General features: G+C 36.0%; 2 protein-coding genes across 2 annotated transcripts in view; both read right to left on the bottom strand.

Annotated features, from left to right (window-relative positions):
- Positions 1–25,805, bottom strand: part of SNTG1 (syntrophin gamma 1) — a 534,413-nt gene that overhangs the window by 10,027 nt on the left and 498,581 nt on the right. The window contains exon 17 of the mRNA XM_024578290.3: positions 9,623–9,733. Within this exon, the coding sequence (XP_024434058.1) occupies positions 9,623–9,733 (111 nt within the window). The remainder of the gene's footprint in view (positions 1–9,622; positions 9,734–25,805) is intronic.
- On the bottom strand, positions 23,844–24,461 carry LOC112320745 (coiled-coil domain-containing protein 169-like). The gene has a single exon (XM_024578231.2). The coding sequence runs from the start codon at positions 24,459–24,461 to the stop codon at positions 23,844–23,846; it is 618 nt and encodes a 205-aa protein (XP_024433999.1).

Raw genomic sequence — 25,805 nt, 5'->3', positions numbered from 1 at the left:
GGTTGGCTATCTCTTCCTCGCTTAGTTGTATTTTTTCTGGAGCTTTGAAGTGTTCTGTCATTTGGGCCATTTTTTTTTTTTTTTTTGTCTTGGCACAGCTGTTACTTAAAGGGGCGGAGCCTTAGGTGTTCACTGGGGTGGGGCGGGTAATGCTGGTTGCTGCGCTGTGATGCTGTACGTGGGGGAGGGGCCGAGAGGGAGTAATGGCGCCTGCTCCACTCTCCAGCGGATTTCAATCACTCCCTCGGCTACCCACAGTCAAATTGGGCCCCTCTGGTGCTGGTTCCCGAGTGGGTGGGATTGTGCATGCTCTAGGCCCCTGTGGGTCTCTCCAACAAGCTCTCTCGTGAGGCTGGGAGTTTATCCTACTGCCACTCCAACCCCCACGGGTGTTTTCAATCAGAGGTGTGAGGCTTTATTTTCCGGTGCTGGAATCTGGGTTGCGTGGTCTGCTTCGCTCCCCGCCATTCCTCCCAGTTTATCTGTGCGCAAATGTGGAGCTGCAGGGTCTGCTGATGGTCGGACTGCCTGCCCCGTTCGTCCCACACTCTGCCAGTCTCAGTCCCACCATGGCAACGGAATTCCTCTCCCCCTCAGCTGCCCGTCTCCACCCCTCCTACGGGTCTGGACAAATGTTTATTTTTTATCTCCTTGGTTTCGGACTTCCTTGCCATTGGATTTTCTGTCAGTTCTGGTTGTGCGAGGAGGTGCAGTGTGTCTACCTACACCACCATCTTGGTTCTCCCTTTCTTTTTTAATTCCTAAGGACTCTAGTATTTCTTGTAGTGAAAATCTACTGGTGACAAATTATTTTGTTTTAATTGTTTAATCTAGTTATTCCTTAATTTCTCATTGTTTTGGTTTATTATGAGAAACTTATATTTATAAATAATCCCAATTATGATTCACATCCTTTTATTTATTTATTTTTCATATGGTAATTTTGGTTTTAATTTTTTGAGGATCCTCCATACCATTTTTCATAGTCAATGAAACAACATACGTTCCCACGAACAATGCAGAAGGGTTCCCTTTGCTTTCACATCTTTGCCAACACTTATTTCTTCTTTTTTTTTGCATTTTTTATTGTTATTCACATCCTTTTTATTTATTGCTTTCAAGATGCCTTATTTAAGGTTTTTGAAGTTCAGTTATGTTTTTTTGTGTGTGTGTGTTTAGCCTACTTGAAATTCACTGAGCTGGGATGTATAAGTTAATGCTTCAAATCAAATTTGAACTTTTCTTTTTATTGAATTTATTGGGGTGACACTGGTTAACAAAATTTTAGAGGCTTCAGGTGCACAGCTCTACAACACATCATCTCTATACTGTTTTGTGTGTTCACCACCCCAAATGAAGTTTCCTTTCATCAACATTTATCCTCCATTTTATTTCAAGTATTTTTTCTGCCCTTTCTTTCTATGCTATCCTAGGATTTCTATTAAGCATTTAATGGTGCACTCACTTGGTGCTGTCACACAAGTCACTAATGAACTTTTCATTTGTATTCATTTGTTGTTTTTCTGTTTCGTAGGCTGGATATTCTCAATTGAACTATTGATATTGAAAGATATTGAAGTTTTCAAGTCCTCTCATTCTTTCTTCAAAAACTTACATATGTTGTTTAATTCCTCTAGGGTATTTTTTAGTTCAGTTATCATACTTTTAACTTATAGAACTTTATTTCTCATTACTATCTCTATTGCTTCATTGACATTCCCCATGCCATGAGAACACTATACTTTGTTTTAATTATATGGGCATGTCTTTCTTTAGTATTTTGAAAATATATGTATTGACACTTCAAAGTTTTTGTGCAGTTTCAACACACCGGTTTCTTCAGAAATATTTCCTGACAGCTTATTTTATTATATGAAGACCACAATTTCTTGCCCTTGCTGGTGTAGCTCAGTGGAATGAGCACAGGCTATGAATCAAAAGGTCACTGGTTTGATTCCCTGTCATGGCACCTGCCTGGGTTGGGGGCCAGATGAGAGGCAACCACATATTGATGTTTCTCTCCCTCACTTTCTCCCTCCCTTCCCCTCTCTCTAAAAATAAATAAATTTTAAAAAGACCACAATTTCCCAATTCTTTGAATATTTCATAGTTTTTTTAACTGGACATTTCAAATAATATACCCTGAAAATTAGATTCTCATTCTTCCCAAGGGTTTGCTATACTGCCATACTTCATTATTGTGGTATTTTTCTTTTTTGTGTGATCCACCCAGAGCAATTCATAATTCTTTAAAACCTACATCTCCTAGCAATGTTGCCAGTAAAATCTGCTTGTTTAGCTTGCTGGTTACCGAATGATTTGGCAGATATATCCTTAAATGATTTGAAGCAATGTTTACCAACTTTTCCATGGGGTTCTGTGTGTATTTTGTGGTATTCCTTCAATTTTTTCTAAGCCTTTACCTCTTTCTTTCACAAGTTCATAAGGTCAGGCAAAGATGAGACATCAGGGCATCTTTCCTGGTCATGCATACAGGCCTGTTCTAGTTTTTCTGAAATAAAGTGGAGTTTCTCAAAGCCACTATTGATATCTTAATTCTCAGATTTTATTTTTTTAGTGCCTCTAGTTTTGTGTTTGTTACAACTGGTATCACCAATTCAGGGAGTGGAATCTTAAACAACTGCTGGGGATTGTTTTCAATAAATATCTTGGGGTAGGATTTCCCCAAAGACAAAAGTCTGAGTCATGTAAAGCACTGCAAATGGCATTTTTGGGAAACTGCCAGATAGATAGACAAAATAATTCCAATTTTCTGGAGATAGAGCTCTTTGAGGTGCTTCAAGCCTAGTCTGTACTTTTCAGATGCTTCTGGGATGCTGGTTTTCACATCTATGTTTTCAAGGTGATAATGAGCTCTGGAAAGAGTGATAGAAATAGGGCAAATTAAATTTCAACAAAGCTCCTTAATCATTACCAAAATTCATTGTACTTCCTGTTTCTCCCTTGCCGCCTTTAAGATTCTCTCTTTGTCTTGGGATTTTGTCATTTTAATTATGATGTGTCTTGAAGTAGGCCTCTTTGGGTTCCTCTTAATTGTGTTTCCTGGATTTGTGTGCTCTTTTCTCTCATCAAATTAGGGAAATTTCCCTAATTTGGGAATTACTTTTTCAAACAGGTTTTCTATCCCTCTTCTCTTTCTGGTATCCCTATTATATGGATATTATTACACTTCATGTTGTCCTGCATTTCCCTTAACCCCTATTCATTCTTTCTGAGCCTCTTGTCCTTTTCTTGCTCTTTCTGGGTGTGTTTTCTACCTTTTCCTCCAGTTCGCTGATCTATCCTCTGCTTCAGGGAGCTTGCTTTTGATTCCTTCTACAGTGTTCTTCAGTTCAGAAATTGTATTCTTCATTTCCTCTTGGCCCTTGTTGATAGTTTCTATTTCTCTTTTCGTGTTGATATAGTTTGCAGTGAGTTCATTGTAATTTCCCTGTAGTTTTTGGTTATTCTGTGTGAGCTCATTAAGCTTCCTTTTAACCAATTCTTTGAACTCAGCATCTGATAGTTGACTTGCCTCTTTTTCATTTAGCATTGTTTCTGAGACTTCCCCCTTTTCTCTCATTTGGGGATTGTTTCTTTGTCTTTCCATTGTTCGTGAGACTCTTCCTGTTATCCTGTGCTTCTTAAGTTGCTCTGTTCTGACCCCCTGGGTTTATGGTGTAAACTTCTTTGATAGAATACCTGTGAGATTCAGTGGTACAGTCTCCTTGATCTCCTGAGCTTACTGATTTGGGGCTGTGGTTTATGTTGGCTCTGTGTATGTCTTTGGTTTTTGGCTGTTGTTGGGTCTTTCTTTGGTGGGTGCTTCCCACCAGCTGCTTATCTGAGGGTCAGTCTGTCCCCCACCTCTTGTTTTCTGTTATGCAGTTGTGGGCAGGTTGTGTTGGAGCTGGTTCTTCTGTATGTACAAGGTTTTGAGGCTTTCCTCTTGCTCTTGTTCAGTTGTTTATTATGAGTAATTTCTCCACTATTTAGTTGTATTTCCAGACAGGTCCTGGGTTGAGTTAGTGTGACTTCCACTCCCTCCTTCACATTCTTCTGTTCTTAGCTGTTGGTATTTCCTCTGCTGGTGGGTTTCCTCTTCCAGGAGGTATCCTGGTGTTCACAGCTTCTACCTACTCTTTTTTATGGTAGGTTGTAGGGGGAAGGCAAAATGGTTTAAGAGAGCAGGAGTGTATTATATGATATTTAAAGTACCACCCCTTAGAGAAGAGATAGGAGATGCTTTGGATATGTATAGTGTTAACCGTGATAATTCACCCACCTAGCCACTTTTTAGAAAGGGTAGAAAGAAGATAAGACTCTTGTTGGGGAGGGGGGGAGGATTGTGAGTTGCATCTAGAAAGCTGTGAGCTTGTGGGAGGTCAAATTATGAGGTAAAGTGGGAGTAAAATGTAGAAAATAGGTGTAATGTGTCAGAGAATAGAGTTAACCACAGCAGTAATAAAGTTCAGGAACCAGTGAAGTGGGCTGAGATCTGGGAGAAGTTCTGTGTAATATTTACAAATGTATGGAACAGCTATTATTTACAATAGTAATGGAGCAACAATCATATGACAGAATCTATGTGATCCGGATAACTAGAATAGGGAGTATAGGTCCTAGAGTAGTGTGCTAAGGGAACACAAGTGAAATGAAAGACAGTTAATTAACAATACACTGTGAAAGAGAGAACAAGGGGAAACTAGTCAAACAATGCAAATTAACCAGTCAAGCGAAGAAGACTAAACATATAGAAGAGAAATACAAAAATATTAATAAAATGAGTGATGTAAGTATAATGAAAAAATAATAATAGAAATATACAATAACTTGCCAGTTCTCTGAGTAGCAAAGTGAAATTTGTTTCACTGTCTTTGCAGTTTGGATGCCCCCTCTTTGAGTCCAACTCGGGTCTTTTCACTGTTCTAGGTTTTATTGTCTCACTTGTGTAGATTTAAAAAAAAAAAACAAGAAGTAAGGAAGAAAAAATATAAAGGGAAAGAGAGAAGGAATAGAACAAGAAAGAAGGAAAAAGAGGAAGAAGGTTTTTAAATTTAAAAAAAATTTAAAAAATAATAAATAATTACTTTAAAAAAAAGCGCCTCCTGCTGGCTTCAAACTGGCCAAGCCAGTTTTGCTGGTCTATTTGGCTGCAGCAGACTCAGGGGTCTTAGATTAGCTCCTCTCCATTAAGACCAGCACTCAGCCAGCCTCCAGTCCAGCTCTCCAGCAGTCCCCTGTCCCACAGGTTCAGGTATGCTCCCCACTTAGGGTTATGGGTGCACGTGTGGGGCCTTCTGTGGTGCGCACTCTGCCTGGTGTCTCCGATGTGGTCTCAGGTTCCTCCGAGGTGCATACTCTCCCTGGTGCCTTGAATTTGGGCTCGATGCCGCCCACACCCCCAAGGGAGCACCAGGCAGCAAGGTGGAGAGGAGGCTGGAGTTGACGCCGCAGGAGAATCCCCCAAACTGCCCCTGAAATATCTCTCTCTTTTTTTTTTTTCACTTTTTCTTTTTGAGAAAATCTTCCTGCTCAATCCTGCCATTCTGTACAAGGAAGGGCCCATCTTCTCACACAGCCCACCTCTCCAGCTAGACTGGGGACTGTCCGGGTCAGGGCCCCACAAGGCCCAACTCTCAACTCTCCCCAGCCAGTGCCCACAGTTTCTGTAGGTTTACTGCTTCGTCCTTATTCCGCCCTTGTGACTTCAAGCAACCAGGTCTCTCACAGTGTTGCTCCAACCTTGTTTGACAGGGGAGGGAGCTGTTAACCAGCTATCTCCCAGAAGTCCTGTGGCAGGCCTGGTGGGCGTGGCCTGGGGCAGCAGTTGCTCTGGTCCCCACGCTGGTCCCAGGGACTTTTTGTCTTGAAGCAATCCCATTACCGTCTGTTTTTTCAGTGTCCTCTATACTTTTTGGTCTCCTCTCTTCATAAATGCTGGGGTACTGTTGGCTGTTTGCTTTGTTCCTCAGTAAATCGGCTAGGTGTTTCACCCATGTGCAGGGGGAAGTGGACTCTGCTCCCACCTATGTCGCTGCCATTTTCCTCTCTGATCCCAAATATTTCTTTGGATCTTCAATATGCACTCATAATGTGGATTTTTATAATCCATTGAGATTATGACTACTTACTTAATTTTTAAAAAAAGATTAGGAGGAGTGATTAATGAATGATACCAGAAAATATTAACTATAGCAGAGACAGTTTTTACTTATCTGCTGCCAAGCAATCATTACATAAGCTTTAAAAACACTATGTTGTAGGCATATTCTTTGCATTTAAAAGTTCTTTCTCTAGTGAAGAATGTATTGTAGTGAACAATTACACGAGTCATGGGTACCAATGTTATGGCATTTAAAATTTAGAAGAGTTATATAAAATATAGGAGAAGTCCCTGTTCCTTTCTTGGAGACAGGGACTCAGGGCAAACTTCCCATACTGAAATTTTTAAAATTAAAAGAAATTAAAACACAAAAAAATGTCCAAGGGATTGGATAAATGACACAAATTTAGGTTACGATTATACACTTGAATTTCTTAAGTGTGAGAAGGGCAACAAATATACATGTTAAAAATCACAAATACCATATAATCTCACCTATAAGTGGAACCTAATCAACAAAACAAAACAAGCAAGCAAAATATAACCAGAGACATTGAAATTAAAAATAAACAGAGAGTAACCAGAGGGGAGGTTGGAGAGAATAATGGGGGACAAAGGCATTTCAGGAACATCTATAAAAGACACATGGACAAAACCAAAGGAGGCTAGAATCGAGGGTGGGAGGTAGGGATGGCTGGGGTGAGGAGAGTGGTGGGCAGAAAATGGAGACAACTGTACTTGAACAACAATAAAAAAATAAATACAAGGAAAAATCATCTTTTTTGACCTGTCTTCTAGTAATAATAGCTGCTATTTTATTCCTTCCTCCATGATTATGTTAGGTTCTGACCTGGCATCCTGAAAGCACGGTCCTTCAAGGCTCTAAGGTCAAGTGCTCCAGCACTGGAGGCAGACACTTTATTGACTTTTATGACCTAGCCTCAGAAATTGTATCACGTACATTCAAAAAGAAGAGTCATTTTCTAGAAGAACACATGGGAAGGAATACATTATGGCCATCTCAGAAAAAATACTGTCTATAAAATCTCAAAAATAAAAAATATTTCACCAGTGATTGATTGTCTACTATGTGCCACAAACTGGGGATATTTATTTCTATACATCCCCTGCAAGGTAGCGGTTGTAATATAGTGATAAATACCAATGTAATATATCTAGGAAATGATAAAGAAGAAATTTAAATGGATGGATACTTGATTGTAAATTTTTCCACTGTATCATATGGTCTATCCATTCATTAAAAAAATGTTTTAACAAAGAAAATGTTGAATTTTCAGATGACATTGACTTCAACCATAGGTCATCCTTATGGTACAAGGGTCCCATAAGTCCAGAAATGTGATACATGTGGCAATATCTATGTCTTCCTTCTATGATGATAGCTTTGATTATTGTTCATAGGTTGCATTTATAATGGTTATAAAATATTAGCATTTGTACTAGCATTAATTCTTAAACAATTTCTGTGTCAGCAGAGATAATATATACCAGTATGGCTAACAATTCTATAGAACTAATCACCATTCTGAGTGTTTAGTACCATATTGTTGTTAAATAGTGTCTCTAGATAATCTGGTATTTTCATTGTTACTCATTGAAGTATTAGTATTCCTTTTATAAAGAAGGAGATGATAACTTTAAAGAACCTTAGTAATTCACTAAATACTTTTTGAGTTTTCTTTTTCTACTACTCAAAAATTGCTGCCTATAATTTTAAAACTTAATAAACATACTTATGAAATATTGCTTGAAAACAGTATAATAAGTAATATTTAACATCTGACAGGTGACTAATAACTATTAAAGTTAAGTAAGTATAGTCAGTTCCATATATAACACATGCTGCATTAGACTGAAACTTAAAGACCATAGTTTGTAGTCATTTCATTGCATTCATCCTTTAGTTTTTGTTGTGAACTAAGTATTTGTTAGCACATTTAAAAGGATTTGAAGAGAAGTAATTTATCAAATGCTATACAGCTGTCAGCAACTAGTGGTTGAGGTTCCACATTAACCAGAATAATATAAGAACTGAGAATATTAACATCATTCACTAGTGTTAGGATATGTCCTGTGTCTTGAAAGATTGAGAAATCTACCAAAAGCTAAAGATAAATATTTGGACTATAGTAATGTATTTTTAATAATAACATTGAGAATAAAATTAATAAGAAGTGCTAGTGGCTAGAACAAAGTAAATGATCAATAAATTGTAGACACAGGAGAAACCAGAAGCAACTGCACCAAGTGATGAAGAGAAAGCAACTTCATAGATGGGTCTGTAGTTAGCAAAGAGGCAGTGATGGAGTGTATTTGAAAATTATGAGGCAAATAAAATAAAGGAAGTGGTTAGAGTCACCAAGACATTTGTTTAAATAGATGGGAGACAAATACAAGGCAAGACTGTGGGTAACAACAAATCTTTAGAGAAATGTGGTAGAAAAGCGAGCAGCAAAAAAGAAGTGATAAGCCATAGTTTCCTCTTTAAACAACCTACAGGCTAGGGGCAGATAATAAGAAAAGTCTAAAGAGAAACATAAGACAGAAATGGAGTATTCTCACAGAGATTCAGATAAAAAACTAAGGAATTAAAAGATAAGAAAAAGCACCAGCTTATATATTTACATATAAGGCCAAAAAAAAAGGAAACATCTTGGTAAAAGAAGAATAAGAGCATGAAAATAGATAGGGTCATTCCTTGAAAGATTTTGAATGTCAGGCTATGACACTTACTCTATGAATTTAATAGGTACAGGAATGTAAAAGAATAATGTTAATTTTAATGAATAGTTAAAAATTATATTTGGGTTTTTAATAACATGGAATTAAAATTTTCACTTTGGTATTTATTATTTACCCATTCTTCCACACTGGAATATATATTTATAGTTTATTATAAGACAAACATTGTTATTGTAAATTCTATAGTAAGGTAATGGAAATAATTCAAATTTTGAATTTTTAAAAACATATGTATTCATAAAAAATGAAAGTAGTGAATCTTTTTTGATGACTTATAAAAACATAGTTAAATAGTTAAGCATTCTGAAAATTTGCATGAAGCAAAGCAAAAATGATTCATTTACAAATAAGTAAATTTTGTTTAAACATAATAACCTGAGGAAAATATGACTTGATATATATTTTTCTTTAAGGGTTTATAGCCATATCCAAAATAGTCAGAAATTTTTTTCAGCATTTAAAATTATAACTTAGTGTTGAAATAACCAAGAAAGTGACTTTTTCAATTCCCAGATTGTTGTTTTAGTGTGATGCAAATAAAATTCATAAAGAATTAAAACTAAAAATTATGCCTTTCAGTGAAAATTAGCCATTAAAATCTTAAAGTGATTTTTTTTTCTTTTGGACACGAGATATAGTCCAAAGTAAAGAGAAAATGTGTTTTTGCTCTTTTGGTTCTAAATTACCCCACACTTTGATTCATAACAGTATTAATGTAGTTAGAGGTGGTTTATGTGATGAACTTGGTTTTACCTTTGCTTCAATCTGTTTAGTATCTGGATTCTGAAACAAAAATTTGATTTTGCTCTTGCCATCATCTGAAGAACCTTTAAGCTGAGAAAATTTATACCTCCAAAGTACAGCCTAAAGGAAAAAAAGAAACATGTAAGTCAATACAATTAATATCTTCATTCAAATCAAAATATAGTTCTCTCTTAATTGGAAAAAGTTAATTATATTATTACAATGTCCCAGTATTAAAGAGTAAATTAAAATATATTTATGAAAAGCTATAATTTAGAATTCACTATATACTTGTATTTCTAGAAATAACTTTTGTATCCATGAAATAATTATTTCAAAATATACATACAAATAAATCAATTTGAGTGTATTGTTTTACCTTACCATGAAATAAAAACAAGATCACATAAAGCATTTTTATGCCAGTGAATAAGCAACACTATGTTTCTTTTTATTCTTTTTTTCTTTTTTTATTGAATTTATTGGGGTGACACTGGTTAACAAAGTTATACAGGTTTCAGGTACACAATTCTACAACACATAATCTGCACTCTGTATTGTGTGTTCACCACCCCAAGTCAATCCTCTGCCCATTACTATCAGATCATTTTTCTTAAAGTTAACTTTCCTCTATTCTGATTTTCTGTATTAAGTTGTGCTCCATTTTTTAAAAAACCAAGTATTTTACTTATCCCCAGAGGAATTCATCTTCTAGGTTTACCTCATAATTTCTTCAGATTCCTCCTCGTCCTCTCATTCCATCACTCTAAATATTAATTATGGCTCCCAGTTACAACATACACACACAGATCAAGCACATTATCACTATGTCTTTATCTTAGTTATTAATAAAAGTATCAAATAGGACAAGGTCAAGGACAATGGCCTCCACCCTGATAGACTTTTGTGTACCCTGATGCCAGTTCATTAATCAACAGGCTGTGGGTGAAGTTGTTCAGCAGAAATAAAGTGAAAGGATAATAATCTTCTAACATGTGAATTTCAATGTTAGTCTATTTATAAAGATCTCATGAGACTCCTTGTCATAAGATTTGCTGAAATCAAGAAATACCTCCATTTCTTACTAGAAGAAAAAGAAGATTATTAGACTTTAATGTCTGAAAATCTATTTTTGAATTTCACTAAAGGTCTATAGTAAACTTATATGTCTACAGATTCAGAGGTTTATTCCCTTTAAAAATCAGCACTACTTTTGTTCAATTTCATTCTTGATGATATCTTAAACATTATAAACAATCATTCTCTGAATACACAATCCACAAGAGGAACATTTCAGGCCAGAAGGGAGTGGCGTGAAATATTCAAGGTGATGAAAAGCAAGGACCTACAACTAAGGCTACTTTACACAGCAAGGCTATCATTTAAAATCAAAGGAGAAATAAGGAGCTTCCCAGACAAGGAAAAGCTAAAGGAGTTTCTTAACACAAAACCAGTACTGCAAAAAAAGGTAAAGGGCTTACTTAAAAAGAAAAAGAAAGGCCCTGGCTTGTGCATCTCAGTGGATTGACTCCCAGTTAGGGCATCTGTCTGGGTTGTGGGCCAGATCCCCATTAGAGGGTGCATAAGAGCCAACCACATATTGATGTTTCTCTCTCTTTCTCCCTCCCTTCTTCTCTCTCTAAAAATAAATAAATAAAATCTTTTAAAAAACAGAGGAAAAGATCTAACAATACAATGGCACTACATATGTATCTATCAATAATCATCTTAAATGTAAGTGACTTAAATGCTCCAACCAAAAGACATAGGGTAGCTGAATGGGTAGGAAACAAGACCCACATTTATATTGCCTCCAAGAGACCCATCTCAGATTGAAAGATACACACAGACTAAAAGTAAAGGGATTAAAAATATATTTTATGCAAATGCATAATGTCATTTTGTATTGACATTGACAAAATGATAATGTCATTTTGTATTGAGAACTCTAGAATTTTATAGAACTTTCTTTTGAAGCTCAAACTAATAACCTGTAGCTTTATCAAGATGAAAGTCAACCTGACTAAAAAATTATGACAAAAATTTACATGATAGCATCATGAGATTGAACTAGAATAGTCATGTTATAGAACTAGCCCAATCAGACTATAATATCTCAGTTTATAAGAGTATTTAACTAATACTTTCACATATTGTAACAATAAGTTTAGATAATATGAAATCTATATAAGACCCAGATACTGACTTCTGGCTAAGATGGAGGCATAGGTGGATACACTTTGCCTCCTTGCACAACCAAAAGAAGGAAAACAATAAATTTAAAAACAAAAAGACAACCAGAACTGACAGAAAATCAAACTGTATGGAAGTCTGACAACCAAAGGAGTTAAAGAAGAAACACTCATCTAGACTGGTAGGAGGGGTGGAGACAGGCAGACAGGCAGAAAGGACTTGCAGCAAGGTGGCAACTGGAGGACTGGGGCTGGTGAGGTGGTGGCTGGTTCACATTTGAGTGCAGATAAACTGGGAGGAACAACTCTGGGCCAGACAGACCGCTCAACCCAGTGTTCCAGCATGGGAAAATAAAACCTCAAAACCTCTGACTGAAAAAAACTGAGGGGTTGTGGCAGGGGGAAAAATGCATAGCTTCACAGGAGAGTTCATTGGAGAGACCCAAAGGGCCCTAGAACATACACAAAACCACTCACCCAGGAATCAGCACCAGAAGGGCCAATTTGCTCTGGGTAAGTGACTGAAAGCCAGCTGAGAGCTGAGCAAGCAGTGTTGTTCACTCTCAGACCCCCTGCCCCCACAAACAGTGTCAAAACCCAGTGACATGGGTTGTCCCACCCTGGCAAATACCTAAGGCTCTGCCCCTTACTATAAAACAAGTGCCCTGAGACAAATATTTTTTAAAAATGGCCCAAATGAAAGAAGAGATCAAAGCTCCAGAAAAATTACAACTAAGCGGTGAAGAGATAGCCAACCTATCAGATGCACAGTTCAAAACACTGGTAATCAGGATGTTCACAGAATTGTTTGAGTATGGTCAAAAAATAGAAGAAAAAGTGAAGGCTATGAAAAGTGAAATAAAGGAAAATGTACAGGGAACCAACAGTGAAAGGACAGAAACTGGGTCTCAAATCAATAGTTTGGGCCAGAAGGAAGAAATAAATAGTTGACCAGAACAGAATGAAGAAAGAAGAATTCGAGAAAATGAGGAGAGGCTTAGGAATCTCCGGGACAACTTTAAACATTCCAACATCAGAATCATCGGGGTGCCAGAAGGAGAAGAGAAAGAGCAAGAAATTGAAAACTTTTGTTTTTTGCTGTTCAATTACAATTCTCTGCATTTCCCCTACCTCCACCCCCCACCCCAGCCATCCCCAACTCCCTCCCCTGCTTCCACACCCCCTTGGTTATATCCATGTGTCCTTTACAGTTGTTCCTGAAAACGCTTTCCCCCATTATCTCTTCCTACCTCTCCTCTGTTTACTGTCAGATTGTTCTTAATTTCAATGTCTCTGGTTATATTTTGCTTGCTTGTTTGTTTTGTTGATTAAGGTTCCAATTAAAGGTGAGATCATATGGTATTTGTCCCTCACTGCCTGGCTTCTTATTTGAAAAAATAATGAAGGAGAACTTCCCCAAGCTGGCAAAGGAAATAGACTTTCCGGAAGTCCAGGAAGCTCAGATACTCCCAAAGAAGTTGGACTCAAGGAAGCACACACCAGGACACATAATAATTACATTAGCCAAGATTAAAGATAAGGAAGGAATCTTAACATCAGAAAGAGAAAATATAGTTACAAACAAAGGAGTTTCCATAAGGCTATCAGCTGATTTCTCAAAATTAACCTTACATGCAAGAAGAAGCTGGAAAGATGTATTCAAAGTTATGAAAGGGAAGGACCCACATCCAAGATTACTCTATCCAGCAAAACTATTATTTATAATGGAAGGGCAGATGAAGAGCTTCTCAGACAAGGTCAAGTTAAAGGAGTTCATCATTATCAAGCTCTGATTAGATGAAATGTTAAAAGGACTTTATCTAAGAAAAAGATAATAAAAAATATGAACAGTAAAATGACAACAAATTCACAACTATCAATAACTGAACCTTAAAAAAAAAAACAAAAACAAAACCAAAAACAAACTAAGCAAACAACTGCAACAGGAACAGAATTACAGAAATGGAGATCACATGGAGGGTTATCAGTGGGGGAGGCAGAGGGGGAGACAGGGGCAAAAGTTACAGAGAATAAGTAGCATAAATGGTAGGTAGAAAGTAGACACGGGGAGGTTAAGAATAGTATAGGAAATGTAGAAGCCAAAGAACTTATATGTACAACTCATGGACATGAACTAAAGAGGAAGGAATGCAGGTGGGAGGGGGTGTGCAGGCAGAGGGGAATAAATGGGGAAAAATGGGACAACTATAATAGCATAACCAATAAAATATATTTAAAAAAAGAAAAACATTCTGTAAACACTGTATCTTCAGAATTCATTCAAAATAAATGTTAAATAAAAAGTTCACATCTTAAAAATTATAAAATAACAAAATCATAAATCCCTTAAAAATAAGGATTAAAAATTTTTCTATAATATTAAATAATGAGGTATAATAAATTTATATAAAATGTCATTCACTTATTATTTATTCATTAACTAAAGCCTTATAAAATGCTAACTATATTTTAAGCATTTTGCTAAATATTTTTACAAAGAAGACAGTGTCACTATCCTGAAGATATTAATCTCTATACGAAAAAAAACTGTGTTTTTGTTCTTACTATGAGAGTATATAATTTATAAAGAAGCAATATCCAATCATTAAAGTTTTTCTTAAATTATTTCTTTAAATATAATTTCATATAGCATCTCAAGAATAAAATTTGAGGGGTAACTAACTTCCTGAAAAAAAAGTTAAATAATTTATCTCAAAACATCCTCTGAACTAAATCTCTATATTGTAAAAAGTAAAACAATTTAAACAATCCATATTATAGAAAAACTATAAGTTTAAATAAATAAATATTTAGTAACTTTTGAAAACAAGGAGTTCTAGACTGAGGAGTAATGAAAATTACATGTTCATTATTTACAATTAATACATGTTAAGAAAAAATGAAAAGAACAGCAAAAGACTGAATTTCACATAGTAACACATAAGGTAAAGTGTAAGGAAAATTCTAAACAATAAATAAAAAGACAAACAATTTTATACACAACTCATTCAAAATAGAAAAACAATTATCATTTTAATAAGAGAATATGCTTACCCTCCCTAGATATAAAAAATAATGTGATATTAAAATGACTCAGATTTTTAAAAATATTAAGTCAGTAAAGATCACTAAAAGTTATAATATCTAAACTTAGCAAGACTATGTTAAAACAAATACTTGCATAAAATACTAATATAACAGTGTGAAATACTTTAGGATAGTAATTTTAATATATATTTTAAGCCTTGAAAATGTTACTATTATTTAATCCAGAAATTAAAATTTTAAATATTAACTATAAGAAAAACAATATATAAAAATGAAAGTGCTAAATAAATAATTAAAATGGAAATCCAGAATATTTTACATTAAAACTCATGACAATCATGTATTTACATAGGAACATTATATTATTATTATTATTATTATTATTTGCAAATAATATAATGGTATGGGGTAATATTAGAACATAAAATTAGGGGAGATACCTATGTTAAAACAAAGGATCTTCTCAAAAGTTGTACAGAAAATGTCTTCTACCATATATTGCTATATGAAGCTCAAGTCCTGCCATTATTCTGCTGTGTGGTTTTAGATAATAAAAATCTTTATTTCTGGCTTAGTTTGCTGCAAAACTAAAGTTTTTCAAATTCTCAAGTTATAATTATAAATTTGAAATGCTATTTTATATGTAGTCATAGTAGTATAAAACAGGAAGTTGTTATTTGAACCATATGATCTTTCAAGAAGTAAAACAGGTCTAAAATATGGCTTGATTCAAGAACTCTTAGTCTATCCTTTTTTATGACAAAATTTTGTTTTTAAGGTTCTGATAAGCATTATTTCAACTATGTTAAGAATATTAAAGCTAAAAAAAGATGCATGGACACCACTGTCTCCCTAACATGTTATTTATTTATATAGCTATGGGTGAGTACAATTGCAGGATCCTTGTAGCGGGCTCTAAGGTAGACCCAGCAGGATAGTGTTGGGTGAGATGTGGATGGAGAGTAGGATTGTTTGTGATTATTTTACACACTTTGAACGAGGCGATAGTGAAGAATAACAGGAGCAGGTATACTTTGCCTTAAGAGCTTTCTAATCAGGGTAGAAAGTAAATGAAGATTCAGCACTAAGTTCTCTGTAAAATATATGAAGACTTTTGTTATAAAAATGACTTTTAATGATGCCACACTGAAGCTTAGAAGAAATGTATAAATATTCTGTCTTAATTCTTTTTAAATACTGGTGTAGTCCATATATAGTGGTATAGTCACCTGGTGCCTACATGGAGTGAGATTAGGGTTATAAAGGCCAGAAAACCCTCCTTCCTGATCATCTACTTTTGGTACTTTTTTGACTATTAACAGTAAATTAATTTTCCATATTATAATACATATATCCCTGGAAAGATAATGCTTTTTTTGATAATGCACTGACATTTAAAAATAAAATACTGATCTTAGAGTTATACCTATTTAAATGTAACTCAAACTTTCTATCTTATTCATAAGCCACATTACTTTGGGACAGATTATTCATTGACTAAAGCCTGAGTACATTCTATTAGAAATTAGAAGTAATAATACTTGGCTAAACAGTTTTAAAGTGTTATTGTGAAAATGAATGTGAAGGACAGACAATGGGGGCAATTGACTGCGGGAGTGAGGGAGGATGGGCAGGGGAGAGCAATGGTGGAAAGATGGGACAATTGTAACTGAACAATAAAAAATAAAAATTAAAAAAATAAAAACTTTAATAATAAAAATTTTATTATAAAATTTAAGTTTTTTAAATTTTTATTTTTATTCAATTACAGTTGTATGCCTTTTCTCCCCATCTGTCCACCCCACCCCAGCTGAACCCACCTCCCTCCCCCACCTCCACCCTCCCCCTTGATTTCATCCATGTGTCCTTTATACTAGATCTTGTAATTCCCTCACCTCACTATCCCCTCCCCACTCCCCCCTGCTCATTGTTAGATTGTTCTTAACTTCAATGTTTCTGGTTATATTTTGTTTCCTTTTTTCTTTTGTTGATTATGTTCCAGTTAAAGGTGAGATCATATGGTATTTGTCCCTCACCGTCTGGCTTATTTCACTTAACATAATGCTCTCCAGTTCCATCCATGCTGTTGCAAAAGGTATAAGCTCCTTCTTTTTCTCTGCTGCATAGAATTCCATTGTGTAAATATAACATGGTTTTTGGATCCACTCATTTGCCAATGGGCACTTAGGTTGCTTCCAGTACTTGGCTATTGTAAATTGTGCTGCTATGAACATTGGGGTGCATAGGTTCTTTTGGATTGGTGTTTCAGGGTTCTTAGGGTATAATCCCAGCAGTGGAATTGCTGGGTCAAAGGGCAGTTCCATTTTTAGTTTTCTGAGGAAATTCCATACTGTTTTCCACAGTGGCCACACCAGTCTGCATTCCCACCAACAGTGCACTAGGGTTCCTTTTCTCCACATCCTCTCCATTTGTTTGTTGATTTGTTTATCTTGGCCACTCTGACTGGTGTGAGATGGTACCTCATTGTGGTTTTAATTTGCATCTCTCTGATGGTTAGTGATGCTGAGCATCTTTTCATAAGTTTCTGGGCCCTCTGTATGTCTTCCTTGGAGAATTGTCTGTTCAAGTCCTTTGCCCATTTTTTAATTGGTTTGTTTTTCTTCCTGGAGTGGAGTCGTGTGAGTTCTTTATATATTTTGGAGATCAGGCCCTTGTCTGAGGTATCATTGACAAATATGTTTTCCCATACTGTTGGTTCTCTTTGTAATTTGGTGCTGTTTTCTTTAGCCATACAGAAGCTTTTTATTTTGATGAGGTCCCATTTGTTTATTCTTTCCTTTGTATCCCTTGCTTTAGGGGACATGTCTGTGAGGATGTTGCTGCGTGGAATGTCTGAGATTTTCCTGCCAATGTTTTCCTCAAGGACTTTTATGGTGTTACAACTTATATTTAAGTCTTTTATCCATCTTGAGTTTATTTTTGTGTATGGCATAAGTTGGTGATCGAGTTTCATTTTTTTGCACATAGCTGTCCAGATCTCCCAACATCATCTGTTGAAGAGGCTGTTTTTGCTCCATTTTATGCTCCTGCCTCCTTTGTCAAATAGTAATTGACCGTAAAGACTTGGGTTTATTTCTGGGCTCTCTGTTCTGTTCCATTGGTCTATGTGCCTGTTTTTATGCCAGTACCAGGCTGTTTTGATGACAGTGGCCTTGTAATACAGTTTGATATCAGGTATTGTGATCCCTCCTGCTTTGTTCTTCTTTCTCAAAATTGCTGCAGCTATTCAGGGTTGTTTATGGTTCCATATAAATTTCTGAAATGTTTGTTCTATATCTGTGAAATATGTCATGGGTACTCTAATGGGGACTGCATTGAATCTATAAATTGCCTTGGGTAGTGGCCATTTTGATGATGTTAATTCTTCCAATCCATAAGCATGGTACATGCTTCCATTTGTTTGTGTCTTCCTTAATTGCTTTCTTCAGTGTTGTATAGTTTTCTGAGTACAGGTCTTTTACCTCCTTGGTTAGGTTGATTCCTAGGTACTTGATTTTTCTTGTTGCTATATCAAATGGGATTTTTTTCCTGATTTCTGTTTCTGCAGTTTCATTGTTGGTATACAGGAATGCCTTTGATTTCTGAGTATTGACTTTGTATCTGGCTATTTTGCCAAATTCATTTATTAGGTTGAGTGGGTTTTTGGTGGAGTCTATAGGATTTTCCATGTACACTATCATGTCATCTGCAGACAGTGACAGTTTCATTTCCTCCTCTCCAATTTGGATGCCTTTTATTGCTTTTTCTTGTCTGATTGCTGTGGCTAGGACTTCCAATACTATGTTGAATAGGAGTGGTGAGAGAGGGCATCCTTGTCTTGTTCCTGATCTTAGTGGGAAAGCTCTAAGTTTTTGTCCATTGAGTGTGATGTTGGCTGTAGGTCTCTCATATATGGCCTTTATTATGTTGAGGACTGCTCCCTTTATTCCCACTTTGCTGAGTGTTTTTATCAGAAATGGGTGCTGTATCTTATCGAATGCTTTTTCTGCATCTATTGATATGATCATGTGATTTTTGTCTTTGCTGTTGTTGATGTGATGTATTATGTTTATTGATTTGCAAATATTGTACCATCCCTGCATCCCTGGGATGAATCCCACTTGGTCATGGTGTATGATCTTTTTAATGTATTGCTGGATGCGGTTTGCCAATATTTTGTTGAGAATTTTAGCGTCTATGTTCATCAGCGATATTGGCCTGAAGTTTTCTTTCTTTGTTGTGTCTTTATCTGGTTTTGGAATTTGGATGATGCTGGCTTCATAAAAACAGTTTGGGAGTCTTCTGTCTTCTTGGATTTTGGAATAGTCTGTGAAGGGTTGGGGTTAGCACTTCCTTAAATGCTCTGTAGAATTCTCCTTTGAAACTGTCTGATCCAAGGCTTTTGCCTGTTAGGAATTTTTTGATTACTACTTCAATTTCATTAGATGTTATTAGTCTGTTTGGGCTTTCTGCTTCTTCTTCATTCAGTTTTGGAAGACTATATATTTCTACAAATTTTTACATTTCACCTCGGTTTTCAAGTTTCTTGGCACATAGTTTTTCATAGTAATTTCTTACACTCCCTTGTATTTCTGTGGTATCAGTTGTGATCTCTCCTCTTTCATTTCTGATTGTGTTGATTTGGGTCCTCTGTCTTTTTTTTTTCTTGATGAGTCTGCGTAAAGGCTTGTCAATTTTGTTTATTTTTTCAAAGAACCAGCTCCTGGATTCATTGATCCTTAAAATTGTGCTTTTAGTTTCTGTGTCATCTAATGGTGCTCTGGTCTTGGTTATTTCCTTCCTTGTACTTGCTGTGGGTTGTCTTTGTTGTTGTTCCTCGAGTAGTTGTAGGTGTAGGGTTAGGGTGTTTATTGGAAATGTTTCTACTCTTTTTATGTAGGCCTGTATTGCTATGAACTTCCCTCTCAGGACTGCCTTCGCTGTGTCCCACAGGTTTTGGATTGTTGTGAGTTCATTTTTGTTTCCAGAAACTTTTTGATTTCTCCCCTAATCTCATTCTTTACCCATTCGTTGTTTAATAGCATGCTATTCAATCTCCATGTTTTTGAGTGTTGTGTGTTTTTTTTCCTTGAGGTTTGTTTCTAGTTTCAGTTCCTTGTGGTCAGAGGAAAGTGCTTGATATGATTTCAATTTTCTTGAACTTGTTGAGGTTTGTTTTGTGTCCTATTATGTGGTCTATCTTTGAAAATATTCCATGTGCATTTGGAAAGAATGTGTATTTTGATTCTTTGGGATGAAATGCTATATATATATATATATATATATATAATCAGTTTAGTCCATTTCATCTAGGGCATTGTTCAATGCCACAAGTTCTCTGTTAATGTTTTGTTTGGATCTGTCCATCTTTGACAATGGGGTGTTAAAGTCCCCTACTATATTTGTGTTGCTGTCAATATCTTTCTTGAAGTCCTCCAAGATTTTATGTATTTGGGTGCTCCTATGTTGGATGCATATATATTTACAATATTTATGTATTCCTGGTAGATTTTTCCTTTGAGTATTATGAAGGGACCTTCTGGGTCTCTCTTTATGGCCCTTTTTTTGAGGTTTATTTTGTCTGATATGAGTATTGCTAGCCCTGCTTTTTTTTCCTGTCCTTTTGCTTGGAAAATTTGTTTCCAGCCCTTCACTTTCAGTCTGTGTAGGTCTTCTGTTCTGAGGTGGGTCTCTTGTAGGCAGCATATGTGTGGGTCATGCTTTCTCATTCATTCAGCTATTCCATGTCTTTTGATTGGAGCATTTAATCCATTTACATTTAACATTATTGACAGGTATTTGTTCATTGCCGTTTCTTTGTACCTGCGTTCCTCTCTCTCTCTCTCTTTTCCTTCTTTTCCTTAAAGCAATCCATTTAGCATCTCTTGAAGAACTGGTTTGATGGAGGTATATTCTTTTAGACCTCTTTTGTCTGGGAAACTCCTTATTTGGCCTTCTATCTTGATTTAGAGCCTTGCTGGGTAAAGCAGTCTTTGTTGTAGGTCTCTGGTTCTCATTACTTGGAATATTTTTTGCCATTCTCTTCTGGGTTGGAGCATTTCTATTGAGAAGTCAGCTGCTAACCTTTTTTTGGGCTACCTTGTATGTTACTTCTTTTTCTCCCTTGCTGCCTTTAAGATTCTGTCTTTGTCTTGGAATTTTTCCATTTTAATTATGATGTGTCTTGAAGTAGGCCTCCTTGGGTTCCTCTTGATTGGGACTCTCTGTGTTTCCTAGATTTGTGTGCCTTTTTCTCTCATTAAATTAGGGAAATTTTCCATGATAACTTGTTCAAATAGGTTTTGTATTCCTTGCTCTTCCTCTTCTCCTTCTCGTATCCCTATTATATGGATATTATTATGTTTCATGTTGTCTTGCATTTCCCTTAACCCCTCTTCATTCTTTTTGAGCCTCTTTTCCTTTTCTTGCTCATTCTGGGTATTTTTTTCCTACCTTGTCCTCCAGTTTGCTGATCTGATCCTCTGCTTCATCAAGTCTGCTTTTGATTCCTTCTACTGTGTTCTTCAGTTCAGAAATTGTATTCTTCATTTCTCTTGGCCCTTGTTGATAGTTTCTATTTTCTTTTCATGTTGATATAGTTTCTAGTGAGTTCATTGTACTTTCTGTGCAGTTTTTGGTAATTCTGTGTGAGCTCATTATGTTTCCTCATAACCAATTTTTGAACTCAGCATCTGATAGTTGACTTGCCGCTCTTTCATTTAGCATTGTTTCTGAGTCTTCCCCCTTTCCTTTCACTTGGGGATTGTTTCTTTGTCTTCCCATTGTTTGTGAGACTCTTCCTGTTACCCTGTGCTTCTTAAGTTGCTCTGTTCTGACCCCCTGGGTTTATGGTGTAAACTTCTGTGGTAGAATACCTGTGAGATTCAGTGCTACAGTTTTCTTGATCACCTGAGCTTACTGATTTTGGGCTGTGGTTTATGTTGCTTCTGTGTATGTCTTTGGTTTTTGGCTATTGTTGGGTCTTTCTTTGGTGGGTGCTTCCCACCAGCTGCTTATCTGAGGGTCAGTCTGTCCCCCACCTCTTGTTTTCTGTTGTGCAGTTGTGGGCAGGTTGTGTTGGAGCTGGTTCTTCTGTATGTACAAGGTTTTGAGGCTTTTCTCTTGCTCTTGTTCAGTTGTTTACTATGAGTAATTTCTCCCCTATTTAGTTGTATTTTCAGATAGGTGCTGGGTTGAGTTAGTGTGACTTCCACTCCCTCCTTCACATTCTTATGTTCTTTGCTGTTGGTGCTTCCTGTGTTGGTGGGCTTCCTCTTCTAGGAGGTATTCTGTTTTTCACACATTATACCTACTCCTGGTGCACAAGTGAGTTCCAGGTGGGAGAACAGCCACTGTGAGGACTCTGAGAAATGTGCCCTTGGCCCACAATGAGCCAGCCAAGTCTCCTAAGTTTTCTTATGCATGTATCAAAGTGAAACTATTGATATTGATTTGTCTCTATTAGATCTTTTCTTACTTTAAATATTTTTAAAATTTTTCAATTATACTTGACATACAATATTATCTTAACTGTACAGCCCAGTGACCTGATATCACTTACTAAATGATCACCCAATAAATCTAGTACCTATACATCACAGTTATTATATTATTGACAAGATTCCCTATTTTGTAATTCACATCACTGTGAATATTTTATAACTACCAATTTGTATTCCTTAATCTCTTCATCTTTTCTACCCAGACCCTCAACTCCTCTCCCATCTGGCAACCATCAAAAAATCCTCTGTGTCTGTGAGTCTGCTTCTGTTCTCCTTATTCATTTATTTTTTTGGTCTATCTTCCACATATAAGTGAAATCATATTGCATTTGTTTTCCTCTCTCTGACTTATGTCATTCAGCAAAATACCTTCTAGGTCCACCCATTTGTTGCATATGGCAAGATATTATTCTTTTTTATGGATGTGACACATATGTACCACTTCTTTATGCATTCATCTATCCATGGACACTCAGGTTGCTTTTATATGTTGGCTATTATAAATAATTCTGCAATGAATATATGGAGATATATTTCTTTTCAACTCAGTGTTTTGGATTTCTTTTGATAAATGCCCAGAAGTGGAAATTCTGGGTCCTTTTTTTCCTCTTTTACAATATATAGCCTTTTTTTTTTCTTTCTTTCTTTTCTTTTTTTATTGCTCAAGTACAGTTGTCTCCATTTTTCCCCCACCATTCCCCTCCACCCCAGCCATCCCCTCCTCCCACCCTCAATTCTACCCCCCTTTGGCTTTGTCCATGTGTCCTTTATACATGTACCTTGACAACTGTTTCCCTTTCTCCCCCATTATCCCCTCCCACCTCCTCTGGTTAATGTCAGTTCTTTATTTTAGTGTCTCTGGTTATATTTTGCTTGTTTGTTTGTTTTGTTGGTTAAATTCCACTTATAGGTGAGATGATTCCTCAGAAAACCAAAAATGGAACTGCTTTTTGATCCAGCAATTCCATTGATGGGACTTTACCCTAAGAATCCTGAAACATCAATTTGAAAGAACCTATGCACCCCAATGTGCATAGTAGCACAATTTACAATAGCCAAGTACTGGAAGCAACCTAAGTGCCCATCAGTAAATGAGTGGATCAAAAAATTGTGATACATTTACAAGATGGAATACCATACAGTAGAGAAAAAGGAGCTCTTACCTTTTGTGACAACATGGATGGATCTGGAGAGCATTATGTCAAGTAAAATATAGCTTTTGTTTTGAAGTCAATTTTTTTTCTGGTATAAGTATTGCTACCCCAGCTTTTAGTTATCTGTTTGCTTATTTTCATTTTAATGAAATATTATTTATTTTGAAAGAGGAATAAATAATAGCTAAAGAGGTTTAATAGTTCTTCCTTATTTATTTAATTTCCTGAAAAATGCATTAAACATTAATTTGACAAGATGAATATAACAAATGAAAAGGGAAGAAACAGAAATCCACCCAATTCTTGAATCACGGGTTGAGTTTTAGAACATGATCTATCTTGCACTCTTTTTCATTGGTCCTCTTTTGGCATTTACTATCTTCTGATAAGCTGTATTGTATCTTTCCATTTTTACTAGATTCTCTTTCATTCTGTCGTATTCATTCATATGCTGCCTTCTAGAAATTTGGTTTAAACGAGAGACCTGAGATAATTTAGCTAAGTATAATTGGCGTTCATCCTTGATCTTTTGGTAAGCCTTTGATTCTTCTTCCAGTTTAAGTACATAGTATTTCAGTTGATGTTCAAGATGCCTTTTTTCTTTTTCTAGCTTTTCAAGTAATGCAACTAAGGATTTTGCTGGCATTTGTTCATAGACACGAATAGAAGATAATCTGTCTGAAGGATCTGCATGTAGTTTTTCCCATTTCTCTTTGAGAGTAACTATTTGCTTTTTTAGTTGATCATTCACTTCAAGTTGTATCTCATAACGGGTTTTCCATTCATTGCCTATATTAGCAATAGTGAGTTTGGCTTTCAGTTCCATTATTTTGCATCTTAGTTCAGTTATTGAGAGCTGTATTAAATCTTTCATATGGAGTTCTTCCAGTAACTCTGATTTCAGTTGTTCAATGCTCATTCCTTCAAAGTTGTCACCTTTTTCATCCCCCATAGTGTCAGGTAAGAGATCTCCCCAAGCCCTTCCCCTCAGTGCCTCTTAGAGCAGAAGACCTGAAGGGGCACCCAAAGCTGTCTAGAGAAAGTGTTCTCATAAGTTGTTACCATGGTGACCTGAATTCTGGAATTCTAGGTTGAAGTCCCCTCAGCCAGCACTTTGTGTATGTCATAACACTGCTTCTTGTCCCCATTGTTTCTTTTTTTTTTTAGATAACTGGTTATATATATTTTTTATTTTTAAATTTCAATTTACATTCAATATTATTTTGTATTAGTTTTGGCTGTACAGCATAGTGGTTATACAATCATATACTTTACAAAGTATTCTCCCTGATATTTCTAGTACCCGCCTGGCACCATAAATAGTTATTAAAATATTATTGACTATTAATGTATTCCCAATGCTATGCTTTACATACCTGTGGCCACTTGGAAACCACCAATCTGTACTTTAAAAAATATCCTCACCTGAGGATATGCTTATTGATTTTGGAGAGAGAGGAATAAGGACAGAGAGAGAGAAAGAGAGAGAGAGAAACAACTATGTGAGAGAAACACATTGGTGGATTGCCTTCCATACATACCCTGACCGGGGATCAAACCCACAACCTAGGTATGTGCTCTGACCAGGGATTAAACCCAAAACCTTTTGGTGTATTACACTATGATCCAAACAACCGAGCCACCTGGCCAGGACCTACTTTGTACTTCTTAATCTCCTCACCTTGCGCACCTAGTCACCCAACCCCCTTCCAATCTGCAGCAACTACCAATATGTTCTCTGTATCTATGTGTATATTTCTGTTTTGTACATACATTTATATTGTTCAGTAGATTCCACATATAAGTGAAATTATATAGTATTTGTCTTTCTCTGTCTGAGTTATTTCACTTAGTATAATGCCCTCTAGGTCCATCTATGCTGTTGCAGATTGTAAGATTTTATTCTTTTTATGGCCAAGTGACATTCCATTGTATATTTGTTTATATACCAGAACTATTTTCATCCATTCACTTACTGATGGGCACTTGGGTTGCTTCCGTTTGTCTCCACTGTTTCTGATGAGAAGTCAGCTATTAATCTTACTGTAGTTTCTTTGCATATTACATGTAATTTTTCTACTGCTGTTTTCAAGTTTTTCTCTTTGGCTTTGGATTTCAATGGTTTGATTAATATCTCTCTACTTGTGAATACCATTGTGATTGCTCTACTTGGAATTCATTGAGCTTCTTGGATACATAAAGTTTTTCATCTAATTTGAGAAATTTCACCCATTATTCTTCAAATACTTGTTATGTTCTTTTTTTCCTCTTCTCCTCTTCTGGCATGACCATTATG

The sequence above is a fragment of the Desmodus rotundus genome, chromosome 8, assembly GCF_022682495.2.
Source record: "Desmodus rotundus isolate HL8 chromosome 8, HLdesRot8A.1, whole genome shotgun sequence".
In the NCBI taxonomy this organism is placed as follows: domain Eukaryota; kingdom Metazoa; phylum Chordata; class Mammalia; order Chiroptera; family Phyllostomidae; genus Desmodus; species Desmodus rotundus.
Note: the sequence above shows the minus strand (reverse complement) of the source record. Positions and strands in the feature narration are given on the sequence as shown.

Bases quoted from the DNA above. Each gene is read 5' to 3' on its own strand.
- LOC112320745 (XM_024578231.2), bottom strand. From the start codon at position 24,461: ATGGGGGATGAAAAAGGTGACAACTTTGAAGGAATGAGCATTGAACAA.